The following is a 15,379-nucleotide window of genomic DNA, read 5'->3' on the forward strand; positions in this document are numbered from 1 at the left end:
ATTAAAAGAATTAATACATAATTTACAACAAATATACATTCCTTTAAGGCACAAAAACCCCACAGGAAAAGTGGTCCATCCGTGGCTAACAAGAGAAGTTAAAGCTGGTATTAAATCAAAGGAAGAGGCGTATAATGTTGCCAAAAAGAGTAGTAAGCCTGAAGATTGGGAGAATTTTAGAATTCAGCAATAGAGGACCAAGAAATTGATAAAGAAAGGAAAAATAGAATATGAGAGTAAAGTAGCGAGAGACATAAAAAAAGATGTAAAAGCTTCTATAGGTATGTAAAAAGGAAAAGATTGGCGAAAGTAAATGTGGGTCCCTTACAGGCTGAGACAGGAGAAATTATAATGGGGAATAAGGAAATGGCAGAGAAATTAAACAAATACTTTGTGTCAGTCTTCACGGAAGAAGATGCAAAAAACTTCCCGGAAATAGTGGAGAACCAAGGGTCCAGCGAGACTGAGGAACTGGAAGAAATTAGTATTAGTAAAAAAATAGTACTGGAGAAATTAATGGGATTGAAAGTCGATAAATCCCATGACCTGATGGCCTACATCCTAGGGTTTTGAAAGAGGTGGCTACAGAGATAGTGGATGCATTGGTTGTCATTTTCAAAAATTCCATAGATTCTAGAACAGTTCCCACGGATTGAAAGGTAACAAATGTAACCCCACTATTTAAGAAAGGAGGGAAGAGAAAAAACGGGGAACTACAGACCAGTTAGCCTGACATCAGTAGTAGGGAAAATGCTAGAATCTATTATTAAGGACGTGGTAACAGGGCACTTAGAAAATAATAATAGGATTGGGCAGAGTCAACACGGGTTTATGAAAGGGAAATCGTTAAGAGTTTTTGAGGTTGTAACTCGCAGAATAGATAAGGGGAACCAGTGGATGTGGTGTATTTGGATTTTCATAAGGCATTTAATAAGGTGCCACACAAGAGGTTATTAAACAAAATTATGGCTCCTGGGATTGGGGGTAGTTTACTTGCATGGATTAAGGATTGGTTAATGGACAGAAAACAGAGGAGGAATTTTCGGGTTGGCAGGCTGTAACTAGTGGGGTACCACAAGGATCAGTGCTTGGGCCTCAGCTATTCACAATCTACATCAATGATTTGGATGAGGGGACCAAATGTAATATATCCAAGTTTGCTGATGATACAAAGCTGGGTGGGAATGTAAGTTGTGAGGAGGATGCAAGGAGGCTTCAAGGGGATATAGACAGGCTAAATGAGTGGGCAAGAACATGGCAAATGGAATATAATGTGAAGTTATCCACTTTGGTAGGAAAAATAGAAAAGCAGAGTATTTTTTAACCGGTGAGAGATTGGGAAATGTTGGTGTTCTGGGTGTCCTTGTACACGAATCACTGAAAGTTACCTTGCAGGTACAGCAAGCAATTAAGAAAGCAAATGGTATGTTGGCCTTTATTACAAGAGGATTTGAGTATAAGAGTAAAGACGTCTTACTGCAATTATATAGGGCCCTGGTGAGACCACACCTGGAGTATTGTGTACAGTTTTGGTCTCCTTACCTAAGGAAGGATATACTTGCCATAGAGGGAGTGCAACAAAGGTTCACCAGACTGGTTCCTGGGATGGGAGGATTGTCCTATGAGGACAGATTGCGTAGACTAGGCCTATATTCTCTAGAGTTTAGAAGAATGCGAGGTGATCTCATTGAAACATACAAAATTCTTACAGGGATTGACAGGGTAGATGCAGGGAGGATGTTTCCCCTGGCTGGGGAGTCTAGAACCAGGGGTCACAGTCTCAGAATAAGGGGTCGGCCATTTAGGACTGAGATGAGGAGAAATGTCTTCACTCAGAGGGTGGTGAATCTTTGGAATTCTCTACCCCAGAGGGCTGTGGAGGCTCAGTCGTTGAGTATAGATTTTTGGATAGTAAGGGAATCAAGGGATATGGGGATAGTGCAGGAAAGTGGAGTTCAGATAGAAGATCAGCCATGATCTTATTGAATGGCGGAGCAGGCTCGAGGGACCAAATGGCCGACTCCTGCTCCTATTTCTTATGTTCTTATTCCCAGGCCAATCTCTTACCTTGTAATTTCCTTTTATCAGCCATGACTGAACGATCAGTCAGTGCCTTAAAACCATGCTCCAGTGCGCTGTAACACAGAGAGAATTTACAGTCAGTGACGCTGCAGCACATCATTAAATAGAGCCAGCAGAATCAAGCAAGCAGTAAAAACCATAACAGATAAATAACAGCCAGAGACATCAACCATATACAGAACCCCGATACACTGCAACACACACACACACACCACAACCCCGACACACTGTAACACACACAACCCGACACACTGTAACACACACACAACCCCGACACACTGTAACACACACACAACCCCGACACACTGTAACACACACAACCCCGACAAACTGTAACACACACCACAACCCCGACACACTGCAACACACACACAACCCCGACACACTGTAACACACACACAACCCCGACACACTGTAAAACACACAACCCCGACAAACTGTAACACACACAACCCCGACACACTGCAACACACACACAACCCCGACACACTGTAACACACACAACCCGACACACTGTAACACACACACAACCCCGACACACTGCAACACACACACAACCCCGACACACTGTAATACACACAACCCCGACACACTAACACACACAAACCCGACACACTGTAACACACACACAACCCAACACACTGTAACACACAACCCCGACACACTGTAACACACACACAACCCCGACACACTAACACACACAACCCCGACACACTGTAACACACACAACCCCGACACACTGCAACACACACAACCCCGACACGCTGTAACACACACACAACCCGACACACTGTAACACACAACCCGACACACTGTAACACACACAACCCCGACACGCTGTAACACACACAACCCGACACACTGTAACACACACAACCCCGACACGCTGTAACACACACACAACCCGACACACTGTAACACACACAACCCCGACACGCTGTAACACACACACAACCCGACACACTGTAACACACACAACCCCAACACGCTGTAACACAGACAACCTCGACACACTGTAACACACACACAACCCGACACACTGTAACACACACACAACCCGACACGCTGTAACACACACAACCCCGACACACTGTAACACACACAACCCCGACACACTGTAACACACACAACCCGACACACTGTAACACACACAACCCCGACACGCTGTAACACACACACAACCCGACACACTGTAACACACACAACCCCGACACGCTGTAACACACACAACCCGACACACTGTAACACACACACAACCCGACATACTGTAACACACACAACCCCGACACACTGTAACACACACAACCCCGACACACTGTAACACACACAACCCCGACACACTGTAACACACACAAACCCGACACGCTGTAACACGCACACAACCCGACACACTGTAACACAGACAACCCCAACACACTGCAACACACACACAACCCCGACACACTGTAACAGACAACCCGACACACTGTAACACACAACCCCGACACACTGTAACACACACAACCCGACACACTGTAACACACACCACAACCCCGACACACTAACACACACACAAACCCGACACACTGTAACACACACAACCCGACACACTGTAACACACACAACCCCGACACACTGTAACACACACAACCCCAACACACTGTAACACACACCACAACCCCAACACACTGTAACACACACAACCCCGACACACTGTAACACACACAACCCAACACACTGTAACACACGCCACAACCCCAACACACTGCAACACACACAACCCTGACACACTGTAACACACACACAACCCGACACACTGTAACATAGAAACATAGTAGATAGGAGCAGGAGTAGGCCATTCGGCCCCTTGAGCCTGCACCGCCATTCAATGAGATCATGGCTGATCATCCAAATTCAGTACCCTGTCCCTGCCTTCTCCCCATATCCCTTGATCACTTTAGCCTCAAGAAATATATCCAACTCCTTCTTGAATATATTTAATGAATTGGCCTCTACTGCCTTCTGTGGTAGAGAATTCCACAGGTTCACCACTCTCTGGGTGAAGAAATTCCTCCTCATCTCTGTCCTAAATGGCTTACCCCTTATCCTTAGACTGTGACCCCTGGTTCTGGACTCCCCGACCATCGGGAACATCCTTCCTGCATCTAGTCTGTCTAGTCCTGTTAGAATTTTATAAGTTTCAATGAGATCCCCTCTCATTCTTCTAAACTCCAGCGAGTACAAGCCCAATCGACACAATCTCTCCTCATACGTCATTCCTGCCATCCCAGGTATCAGCCTGGTGAATCTTCGCTGCACTCCTCCCATGGCAAAAACATCCTTCCTCAGATAAGGTGACCAAAACTGCACACAATACTCAAGATGTGGTCTCACCAAGGCCCTGTACAACTGCAGCAAGACATCCTTGTTCCTGTACTCAAATCCTCTCGCTACGAAGGCCAACATACCATTTGCCTTCTTAACCGCCTGCTGCACCTGCATGCTTACCTTCAGCGACTGGTGCACAAGGACGCCCAGGTCTCGTTGCACTTCCCCTTCTCCCAATCTATTGCCATTCAGATAATAATCTGCCTTCTTGTTTTTGACACCAAAGTGGATAACCTCGCATTTATCCACGTTATATTGCATCTGCCATGCTTCTGCCCAATCACCCAACCTATCCAAATCATACTGGAGTTTCTCGGCATCCTCCTCACAGCACACACGCCCACCCAGCTTTGTGTCGCCTGCAAACTTGGAGATATTACATCTAGTTCCCTCGTCCAGATCATTAATATATATTGTGAATAGCTGGGATCCAAGGACCGATCCCTGCGGTACCCCACTAGTCACTGCCTGCCACTTGGAAAAAGACCCGTTTATTCCAACTCTTTGCTTTCTGTCTGCCAACCAGTTCTCTATCCAAGTCAATACCTTGCCCCCAATCCCATGTGCCTTAACTTTACATGCTAATCTCTTATGCGGGACCTTATCAAAAGCCTTTTGAAAGTCCAAATACACCACATCCACTGGTTCTCCCTTATCTATTTTACCAGTTACATCCTCAAATAATTCCAGTAGATTAGTCAAGCACGATTTACCTTTTGTAAATCCATGTTGACTTTGTCCGATCCGGTCACTGTTTTCCAAGTGCTCTGCTATTACATCTTTTATAATGGACTCTAGCATTTTCCCCACTACCAATGTCAGGCTTACCGGTCTGTAATTCCCCGTTTTCTCTCTACCACCTTTTTTGAACAGTGGGGTAACATTAGCTACCCGCCAATCCATGGGTACTGTTCCAGAGTTTATTGAATTTTGGAAGATGACCAGCAATGCATCCACTATTTCTAGGGCCACTTCCTTAAGTACCCTAGGATGTAGATTATCAGGCCCTGGGGATTTATCGGCCTTCAATCCCGTCAATTTCTCTAACACCATTTCCCTACAAATACTGATTTCTATCAGTTCCTTCCTTTCATTAGACCCTATGTTCCCCGACATCTCTGGGAGGTTATTTGTGTCCTCCTTTGTGAAGACAGAACCAAAGTATGTATTTAATTAGTCTACCATTTCTTTGTTCCCCATTATAAATTCCCCTGATTCTGACTGCAAGGGACCTACACTTGACTTCACCAATCTTTTTCTCTTCACATATCTATAAAAGCTTTTACAGTCAGTTTTTATGTTCCCTGACAGCTTACTCTCATACTCTATTTTCCCCCTCTTAATTAATCCCTTTGTCCTCCTTTGTTGAATCCTAAACTGCTCCCAATCCTCAGGTTTACTGCTTTTTCTGGCCAATTTATATGTCCTCTCCTTGGATCTTATGCTATCTCTAATTTCCCTTGTTAGCCACGGTTGAGTCACCTTTTTTGTTTTATTTTTATGCCAAACTGGGATGAACAAATTCTGTAGTTCATCCATGCGATCTTTGAATGCTTGCCATTGCCTATCCACCGTCAACCCTTTGAGTGACATTCCCCAATCAAACCTACCCAACTCGCGCCTCATACCATCGTAGTTTCCTTTATTTAAATTCAGGACCCTAGTCTCTGAGTCAACTACTTCACTCTCCATCTTAATGAAGAATTCTATCATATTATGATCGCTCCGACCCAAGGGGCCTTGCACAACAAGATTGCAAATTAATCCTTTCTCATTACATAATACCCAGTCTAAGATGACCTGATCTCTAGTTGGTTCCTCGACATATTGGTCCAGGAAACCATCCCGTATACACTCCAGGAATTCCTCCTCCACAGTATTGTTACTAATTTGGTTAGCCCAATCTATATGTAGATTAAAGTCACCCATGATAACTGCTGTGCCCTTATTGCACGCTTCTCTAATTTCCCTTTTAATGCCATCCCCGACCTCTGCATTACTGTTTGGAGGTCTATATACCACTCCCAATAACGTTTTCTGCCCCTTGGTATTTCTCAGTTCTACCCATACAGATTCCACATCATCAGAGCTAATATCCTTCCTTACAATTGTGTTAATCCCCTCTTTAACCAGCAATGCTACCCCACCTCCTTTTCCTTTCTGCCTATCTTTCCTGAATATTGAATACCCCTGGATGTTGAGTTCCCAGCCCTGGCCACCCTGGAGCCATGTTTCCGTAATCCCAATCAAATCATATTCGTTTACCTCTATTTGCGCAGCTAATTCATCCACCTTATTACGAATGCTCCTCGCATTCGACACAAAGCCTTCAGGCTTGTTTTTTTAACGCTCTAACATCTTTTAGAATTATTATTTACTGTGGCCATGTTTGATTTAAAACTGTGATTTCTCTGTCTGCCACTTTTGCTTTTCTCCTTCCTGTCTTTTGCTTTTATCCTTGTTTCCCTTTCCTCTGTCTCCCCGCTCAGGTTCCCAACCCCCTGCCATTTTAGTTTAAACCCTCCCCCAGAGCACTAGCAAACACTCCCCCTAGGACATTGGTCCCGGCCCTGCCCAGGTGCTAAGCGTCCGTTTTGTACTGGTCCCAACTCCCCCAGAACCAGTTCCAATGTCCCAGGAATTTGAATCCCTCCCCCTTGCACCATTCCTCTAGCCACGTATTCATCTGAAATATCCTTCTATTTCTACACTGACTAGCACGTGACACTGGACCTCATCCTGGTTTTTACCTATATCGTTGGTACCTATATGCACCACGACAACTGGCTGTTCACCTTCCCTTTCCAAAATGTTCTGCAGCCGCTCTGAGACATCCTTGACCCTTGCACCAGGGAGGCAACACACCATCCTGGAGTCTCGTTTGCGGCCGCAGAAACACCTATCTATTCCCCTTACAATAGAATCCCCTATCACTATAGCTCTCCCACTCTTTTTCCTCCCGTCCTGTGCAGTAGAACCACCCCTGGTGCCAGGAAGTTGGCTGCTGCTGCCTTCCCCTGGTAAGTCATCCCCCCCATCAGTATCCAAAGTGGTATATCTGTTTGAGAGGGGGATGGCTACAGGGGACCCCTGCATTACCTGCCTATGCCTAGTACTCTGCCTGTTGGTCACCGATTCCCTTTCTGCCTGTGCAACCTTTGCCTGCGGTGTGACTAACTGCTTAAACACACACACCACACCACAACCCGACACACTGTAACACACACACAACCCGACACACTGTAACACACACACCACAAACCCGACACACTGTAACACACACACAACCCCGACACACTGGAACACACACAACCCCGACACACTAACACACACAACCCCGACACACTGTAACACACACAACCCCGACACACTGTAACACACACACAACCCCGACACACTGTAACACACACCACAACCCCGACACACTGTAACACACACAACCCCGACACACTGTAACACACACAACCCCGACACACTGTAACACACACACAACCTGACACACTGTAACACACACACAACCCCGACACACTGTGACACACACACAACTCCGACACACTGTAACACACACCCCGACACACTGTTACACACACACAATCCCGACACACTGTAACACACACCACAACCCCGACACTGTAACACACACCACAACCCCGACACAGTGACACACACAACCCCGACACACTGTAACACACACACAACCTGACACACTGTAACACACACAACCCCGACACACTGTAACACACACACAATCCCGACACACTGTAACACACACAACCCCGACACACTGTAACACACACCACAACCCCGACACACTGTAACACACACACAACTTGACACACTGTAACACACACACAACCCCGACACACTGTAACACACACAACCCCGGCACACTGTAACACACACCACAACCCCGACACACTGTGACACACACAACCCCGACACACTGTAACACACACACAACCCCGACACACTGTGACACACACAACCCCGACAGTGACACACACAACCCCGACACACTGTAACACACACACCACAACCCCGACACACTGTGACACACACAACCCCGACACACTGTAACACACACACAACCCCGACACACTGTGACACACACAACCCCGACAGTGACACACACAACCCCGACACACTGTAACACACACCACAACCCCGACACACTGTGACACACACAACCCCGACACACTGTAACACACAAACCCCGACACACTGTGACACACACCACAACCCCGACACACTGTAACACACACACCACAACCCGACACACTGTAACGCACACCACAACCCCGACACACTGTGACACACACAACCACGACACACTGTAACACACACACAACCCCGACACACTGTAACACACACACAACCCGACACACTGTAACACACACACAACCCCGACACACTGTAACACACACCACAACCCGACACACTGTAACACACACCACAACCCCGACACACTGTGACACACACCACAACCCCGACACACTGTAACACACACACAACCCCGACACACTGTAACACACACACCACAACCCGACACACTGTAACACACCACAACCCCGACACACTGTAACACACACACAACCCCGACACACTTTAACACACACACAACCCCGACACACTGTAACACACCACAACCCCGACACACTTTAACACACACACAACCCCGACACACTGTAACACATACCACAACCCCGACACACTGTAACACACACAACCCCGACACACTTTAACACACACACAACCCCGACACACTGTAACACATACCACAACCCCGACACACTGTGACACACACAACCCCGACACACTGTAACACACACACAACCCCGACACACTGTAACACACACACCACAACCCCGACACACTGTGACACACACACAACCCCGACACACTGTGACACACACAACCCCGACACACTGTAACACACACACAACCCCGACACACTGTGACACACACAACCCCGACACACTGTAACACACACACAACCCCGACACACTGTAACACACACACCACAACCCGACACACTGTGACACACACCACAACCCCGACACACTGTAACATACCACAACCCGACACATTGTAACACATACCACAACCCGACACACTGTAACACACACCACAACCCGACACACTAACACACACACCACAACCCGACACACTGCAACACAGGACACTGCATTATTCAATTAGTAGGAGCTGCTTTATATAGCAATTCATCACGTCTCTTAGAAACATCTCCAATTGCTTCCCATCACTTTGAAAAGCAGTGACATCATCATGGAGCAAACATGGCAGCCATTTTCCAAACCAGACAGATCCCACAAAATGCTTACTGAGGGAACAATGTTGGTCAAGTCCCCAGGAGAACGCCTTTAAATTGTTCCATGGGATCTTTAGCATCCACCTGAGTCACCAGAGCAGGAGGACTAGTCCTCAGTACCCCACCAGAGTGCCAGCCTTAAGTGGGGCTTGAACCTGCAACCTTCAGACTCAGAGACGAGTTGCTACCACTGAGCCATGGTGACATTCTACAAGGACTCCTATCAGAGTCATAACGGCACAGAAGGAGGCCATTCGGCCCATGGAGTCCGTGCTGGCTCTCTGTAGAGCAATCCAGTCAGTCCCATTCCCCCGCTCTATCCCCGTAGCCCTGCAAGTTTATTTCCCTCAAGTGCCTATCCAGTCTCCCCTTGAAAACATTGAGTGTCTCCGCTTCCACCACTTCCGTCGGCAGCGAGTTCCAGGTCATCACCACTCGCTGCGTAAAAAAGTTTTTCCTCACATCCCCCCTCTATTCCTTGCCCAAAACCTTAAATCTGTGTCCCCTAGTCCTTGTACCATCAACTAGTGGGAACAGCCTTTCCCCGTCTAGCCTATCCAAACCCGTCATAATCTTGTACACCTCTATCAAATCACCCGTCAACCTCCTTTGCTCTAATGAAAACAAATCCAGCTTCTCCAACCTGTCCTTGTAGCTAAGATCCCCCATCCCCGGAACCATTCTGGTAAATCTCCTCTGCACCCTCTCAAGGGCCTTCACATCTTTCCTAAAGTGTAGTGACCAGAACTGGACACAATACTCCAGTTGTGGCCTAACCAGTGCTTTATAAAGGTTCAGCATAACTTCTCTACTTTTGTACTCAATACCTCTATTATGAAGCCCAAGATCCCATATGCTTTGTTAACCACTCTCTCAGTATGTCCTGCCGCAAGAATCCTCCTCAATCGCCTTCTCCCTGTGGCCGAAGAGCTCCTCCCAGAGTCGCAATGCAGATTCCGCCCACTAAGGGGCACAATGGACATGATCTTCACCGCACGTCAATTACAAGAGAAATGCAGGGAACAGCACCAACCGCTGTACATGGCCTTCTTTGATCTCACAAAGGCCTTCGACACTGTCAACCGTGAGGGATTATGGAGTGTCCTCCTCAAATTCAGCTGCCCTCAAAAGTTTGTCACCATCCTCCGCCTGCTTCACGACGACATGCAAGCCGTGATCCTGACCAACGGTTCCACCACAGACCCAATTCACATACAAACCGGGGTCAAACAAGGCTGTGTCATCGCACCAACGCTCTTCTCGATCTTCCTTGCTGCAATGCTCCATCTCACCCTCAGTAAGCTCCCCACTGGAGTGGAGCTAATTTACAGAACAAACGGGAAACTGTTCAACCTCCGTCACCTCCAGTCCAGATCCTAGGTCGTCCCGTCCTCTGTCGTCGAATTACAGTATGCAGACGATGCTTGCGTCTGCGCTCACTTGGAGGTCGAGCTCCAAACCATCGTCAACACCTTCACCGAAGCATACGAGAGCATGGGCCTTACACTAAACATCCGTAAGACAAAGGTCCTCTACCAACCTGCCCCCGCCACACAGTACTGCCCCCCGATTATCAAAATCCACGACAAGGCTTTGGACAACGTGGACCACTTTCCATACCTCGGGAGCCTACTGTCAACAAGGGCAGACGTCGACGACGAAGTCCAACACCGCCTTCAGTGTGCCAGTGCAGCCTTCGGTCACCTGAGGAAGAGAGTGTTTGAAGACCAGGACCTCAAACCTGGCACTAAGCTCATGGTCTACAGAGCAGCAGTGATACCCGCCCTACTGTATGCCTCAGAGACATGGACCATGTACAGCAGGCACCTCAAAGCACTGGAGAGGTACCACCAACGCTGCCTCTGCAAGATCCTGCAAATCCTTTGGCAGGATAGGCGCACCAACGTCAGTGTTCTTGCTCAGGCCAACATCCCCAGCATCGAAGCTTTGACCACGCTCGATCAGCTCCGATGGACGGATCACATTGTCCACATGCCCAATACGAGACTCCCAAAACAAGCGCTCTACTCGGAGCTCCGGCACGGCAAGAGAGCTCCAGGTGGGCAGAGGAAATGCTTCAAGGACACCCTCAAAGCCTCCTTGAAAAAGTGTAACATCCCCATCGACACCTGGGAATCCCTGGCCCAAGACCGCACAAAGTGGAGGAGAAGCATCCGGGAAGGCGCCAAACACCTTGAGTCTCTTCGCCGGGAGCAAGTGGAAGCCAAGCGCAAGGAGCGTACGTCAACCCAAGCACCCCACCCACCCGCCCCTTCAACCACCATCTGCCCCACCTGTGACAGAGACTGTAGATCCCGCATTGGACTCATCAGTCACCTGAGAACTTAATGTGGAAGCAAGTCATCCTTGGTTCCAAGGGACTGCCTAAGAAGAAGAAGATGTCCCGCCACCTTCAGGGACCTATGCACATTAACTCCCAGTTCCCTCTGTCCCTGCACACTCTTTAAAACTGCACCATTAAGTCCTTGATTGCCTCCCCCTGTTCCTTCTGCCAAAATGCATCACCTCACACTTCTCTTATTAAATTCCATTGTAACTTGTCTGCTCATTCTCCTAGCCTTTCTATGCCCTGTTGCAGTCATGATTAAATGCAAACACAGTTAGCAGAGAGATAACAACTAACAGATTACAGTCAGAGGCACCGTCAAAGTGAAAATTGGAATCAGATACCCTGCAACACACCACACCCGAGAGAATGATTTAACACTGATGCACTAATCAGATGCTCGCTCTATAACACCGTTATCTATGCCATTAAACTGTGTGGAGATGGCTTGGAACAACAACTTGTATTTACCTTCACACTGGGAATCAAGGGAAGAAGAGAAAGAGATCACATGGGGAAACATTAGAATCATAGAATGACACAGCACAGGAGGAGGCCATTCGGCCCATCCTGCCTGTGCTGGCTCTTTGGTAGAGCTCTCCAATTAATCCCACCCCTCTGCTCTTGCCCCATAGCCCTGTCATTTTTTTCTCTTGAAGTATTTATCCAATTCTCTTTTGAAAGTTACTACTGAATCAGGCAGAAAGGTCCAGATATAGGTTTGAATCTCAAACAGAGGCTGTAGTGTCTACCAGTGATTAGCAGGGAAGGAAAACAGAAGGAGACAGACACACTTGAACATTCTCTGGCACCTCCTGATGTCTCGTAATCAATCCGGCGATTCAGGTGGCATCATAAACCCATGATAGGATTCTACCTGAGCCTCCACAATTGATTTCCCACTTTTACACTGTCTCTCTGAACCCTGTGACTGAAATAGAGCCTTTAACTCCCTGTCAGCTGGTTAATACTTTTGATAATGTTTGCTTCCTCATGCCTCCAGCTGAGTTTGCACTGCGTGGGCTGAGGTAACGCCAGTTAATGTCGACCGTGTGATTCGACCTGAAGTTGCACAGCATCACAACAGGTGCTGCCGGATTACCAGGGTACTTTGATTAGTTACTGGGTTATATAATATTCAGTATATATTATAATTAGCTGTTGGAGATACAGAGAGATCACATGTGTGGGCAGACTATCCCATAAACTATTGTTCCTTTCAAACAAGTCCTTGATTCCCATGAGCAAATTCTGGATAATTATAATGAGCCCGTGGATCGAGTGTAACCCTTCTCACTGTATTTGAGGAACTGGATATATAATTCAATTCTGGGCACCACATTTTAGGGAGGATGCAGAAGATATTTACTCGAATGGTCCTAGGGATGCGGGACTTCAGTTATGTAGAGGGACTGGAGAAGCTGGGGTTGTTCTCCACAGAGCAGAGAAGGTTAAAAGGAGATTTGATGGAGGTGTTCAAAATCATGAATGGTTTTGATAGAGTAAATAAGGAGAAACTGTTTCCAGTGGTAGAAGGGTCGGGAACCAGAGGACACAGATTCAAGGTGACAAAAGAACCAGAGGGGAGATGAGGAAACATTTTTTTGCAGCGAGTTGTTGTGATCTGGAATGCGCTGCCTGAAAGGGCGGTGGAAGCAGATTCAATAGTAACCTTCAAAAAAGAATTGGATAAATACCTGAAGGAAAAAAAAATGACTGGGCTATGGGGAAAGAGCAGAGGGGTGGGACTAATTGGAGAGCTCTACCAAAGAGCCGGCACAGGCACGATGGGCCGAATGGCCTCCTGTGCTGATTCATTCTATGATTCTAATGTACCCCCATGTGCGCTCTCTCTTTTTCTCTTCTTCCCTTAATTCCCAGTATAAAGGTAAATAAAAACAGCTTACCCTCCACACATTCACTCACAAAGACATCCCCCAGCCTGTCTGTCCACTAAACCAAACTTTCTAGCTGGCAATAGGAGAGATTTAATAGCCTGATACCCGAGCAGATACAGGCATCAGAAAATGGTTCATAGGACAGAACAACTAGTCACTTTACGTGTAAGGAAAGAACATGCCTTTATGTAGCAGCTTATCATGTCCTCAGGACATCCCAAACCAGGGGTTTACTTTTGACGTACAGTCACTGTTGTTTTATAGGCAAACTTGACAGTCAATTTATACACAGCAAAGTTCCACAAACAGAAACTAGATGAATGATCAGATAATTCACTTTGGTGCCACTGGTTGAGGGAGGAATGTTGGCCAGGACATCAAAACAATGAAACGTTAACTCTGTTTCTCTCTCCATGGATGCTGTCTGGCCTGCTGAGTATTTCCAGCATTTTCTGTTGTTACGTCAAAACAACTCCCCACTCTTCTTCACATTGTACCATGGGATCAATTAGTCACCTGATCGGACAGAAAGGGACTCAGTTTAACGTCTCATCTGAAAGAGACACCTGAACCAGAGGGGGACCAATATCTTTGCGGGGAGGTTTGCTAGCACTGCTGGGGGGGGTTTAAACTAACTTGGCAGGGGGATGGGGTACAGAGTGGAGCTATAGTAGGGGGTGATTTACAGCCAAATACAGAGGAAAAAACAAGTCAGCTGGGAAGGCAGAGAAAATATGTGAGGGCAAAAGGAAATATGGCAAGGCTGGAAGGCATTTATTTTAATGCAAGGAGTCTTGCAAATAAGGTGGATGAACTGAAGTTGTTGTTGAACACATGGGAGTACGATATTGTTGCTATCACGGAGACATGGTTGAGGGAGGGTCAGGACTGGCAGCTCAATATTCCGGGGTATAGAATCTTCAGGAGAGACAGAGGGGGGTGTAAAAGGGGAGGGGGTGTTGCAATATTAATTAAGGAGTCGATTACTGCTGTAAGGAGGGATGATATATTAGCGGGTTCCTCTAATGAGGCCATATGGGTAGAACTTAAAAACAAAAAGGGGGCAAGCACCTTGCTGGGAGTGTACTATAGGCCCCCAAACAGTCAGGGGGAGATAGAGGAACAGATATGTAGGCAAATCTCAGAGAAGTGCGAAAATAATAGGGTAATAATAGTGGGGGATTTCAACTTCCCCAATATTAATTGGGTTAGTCAGAGTGTGAAAGGCTTAGAGGGTGCAGAATTCTTAAAGTGCATCCAGGAGAGCTTTTTGAGCCAACATGTAGAAAGTCCTACAAGAGAGGGGGCGGTACTGGACCTAATTCTAGGGAATGTAGCCGGGCAAGTGGTGGAAGT

The 15,379-nt window shown here is 47.1% G+C and overlaps 1 protein-coding gene across 7 annotated transcripts in view; it reads right to left on the bottom strand.

Annotated features, from left to right (window-relative positions):
* The window catches only part of LOC147099669 (CCR4-NOT transcription complex subunit 3-like), a 114,779-nt gene that overhangs the window by 46,018 nt on the left and 53,382 nt on the right, over positions 1–15,379 (bottom strand). For all 7 annotated transcript variants that reach the window (XM_085969029.1, XM_085969030.1, XM_085969027.1 and 4 more), the window contains exon 3: positions 2,068–2,135. In XM_085969029.1, coding sequence (XP_085825155.1) covers positions 2,068–2,092 — 25 coding nt within the window. In that variant the 5' untranslated portion in view covers positions 2,093–2,135. The remainder of the gene's footprint in view (positions 1–2,067; positions 2,136–15,379) is intronic.

Source organism: Somniosus microcephalus, chromosome 28, assembly GCF_052327205.1.
Source record: "Somniosus microcephalus isolate GS21.2 chromosome 28, FLI_Smic_1.0, whole genome shotgun sequence".
NCBI lineage: Eukaryota > Metazoa > Chordata > Chondrichthyes > Squaliformes > Somniosidae > Somniosus > Somniosus microcephalus.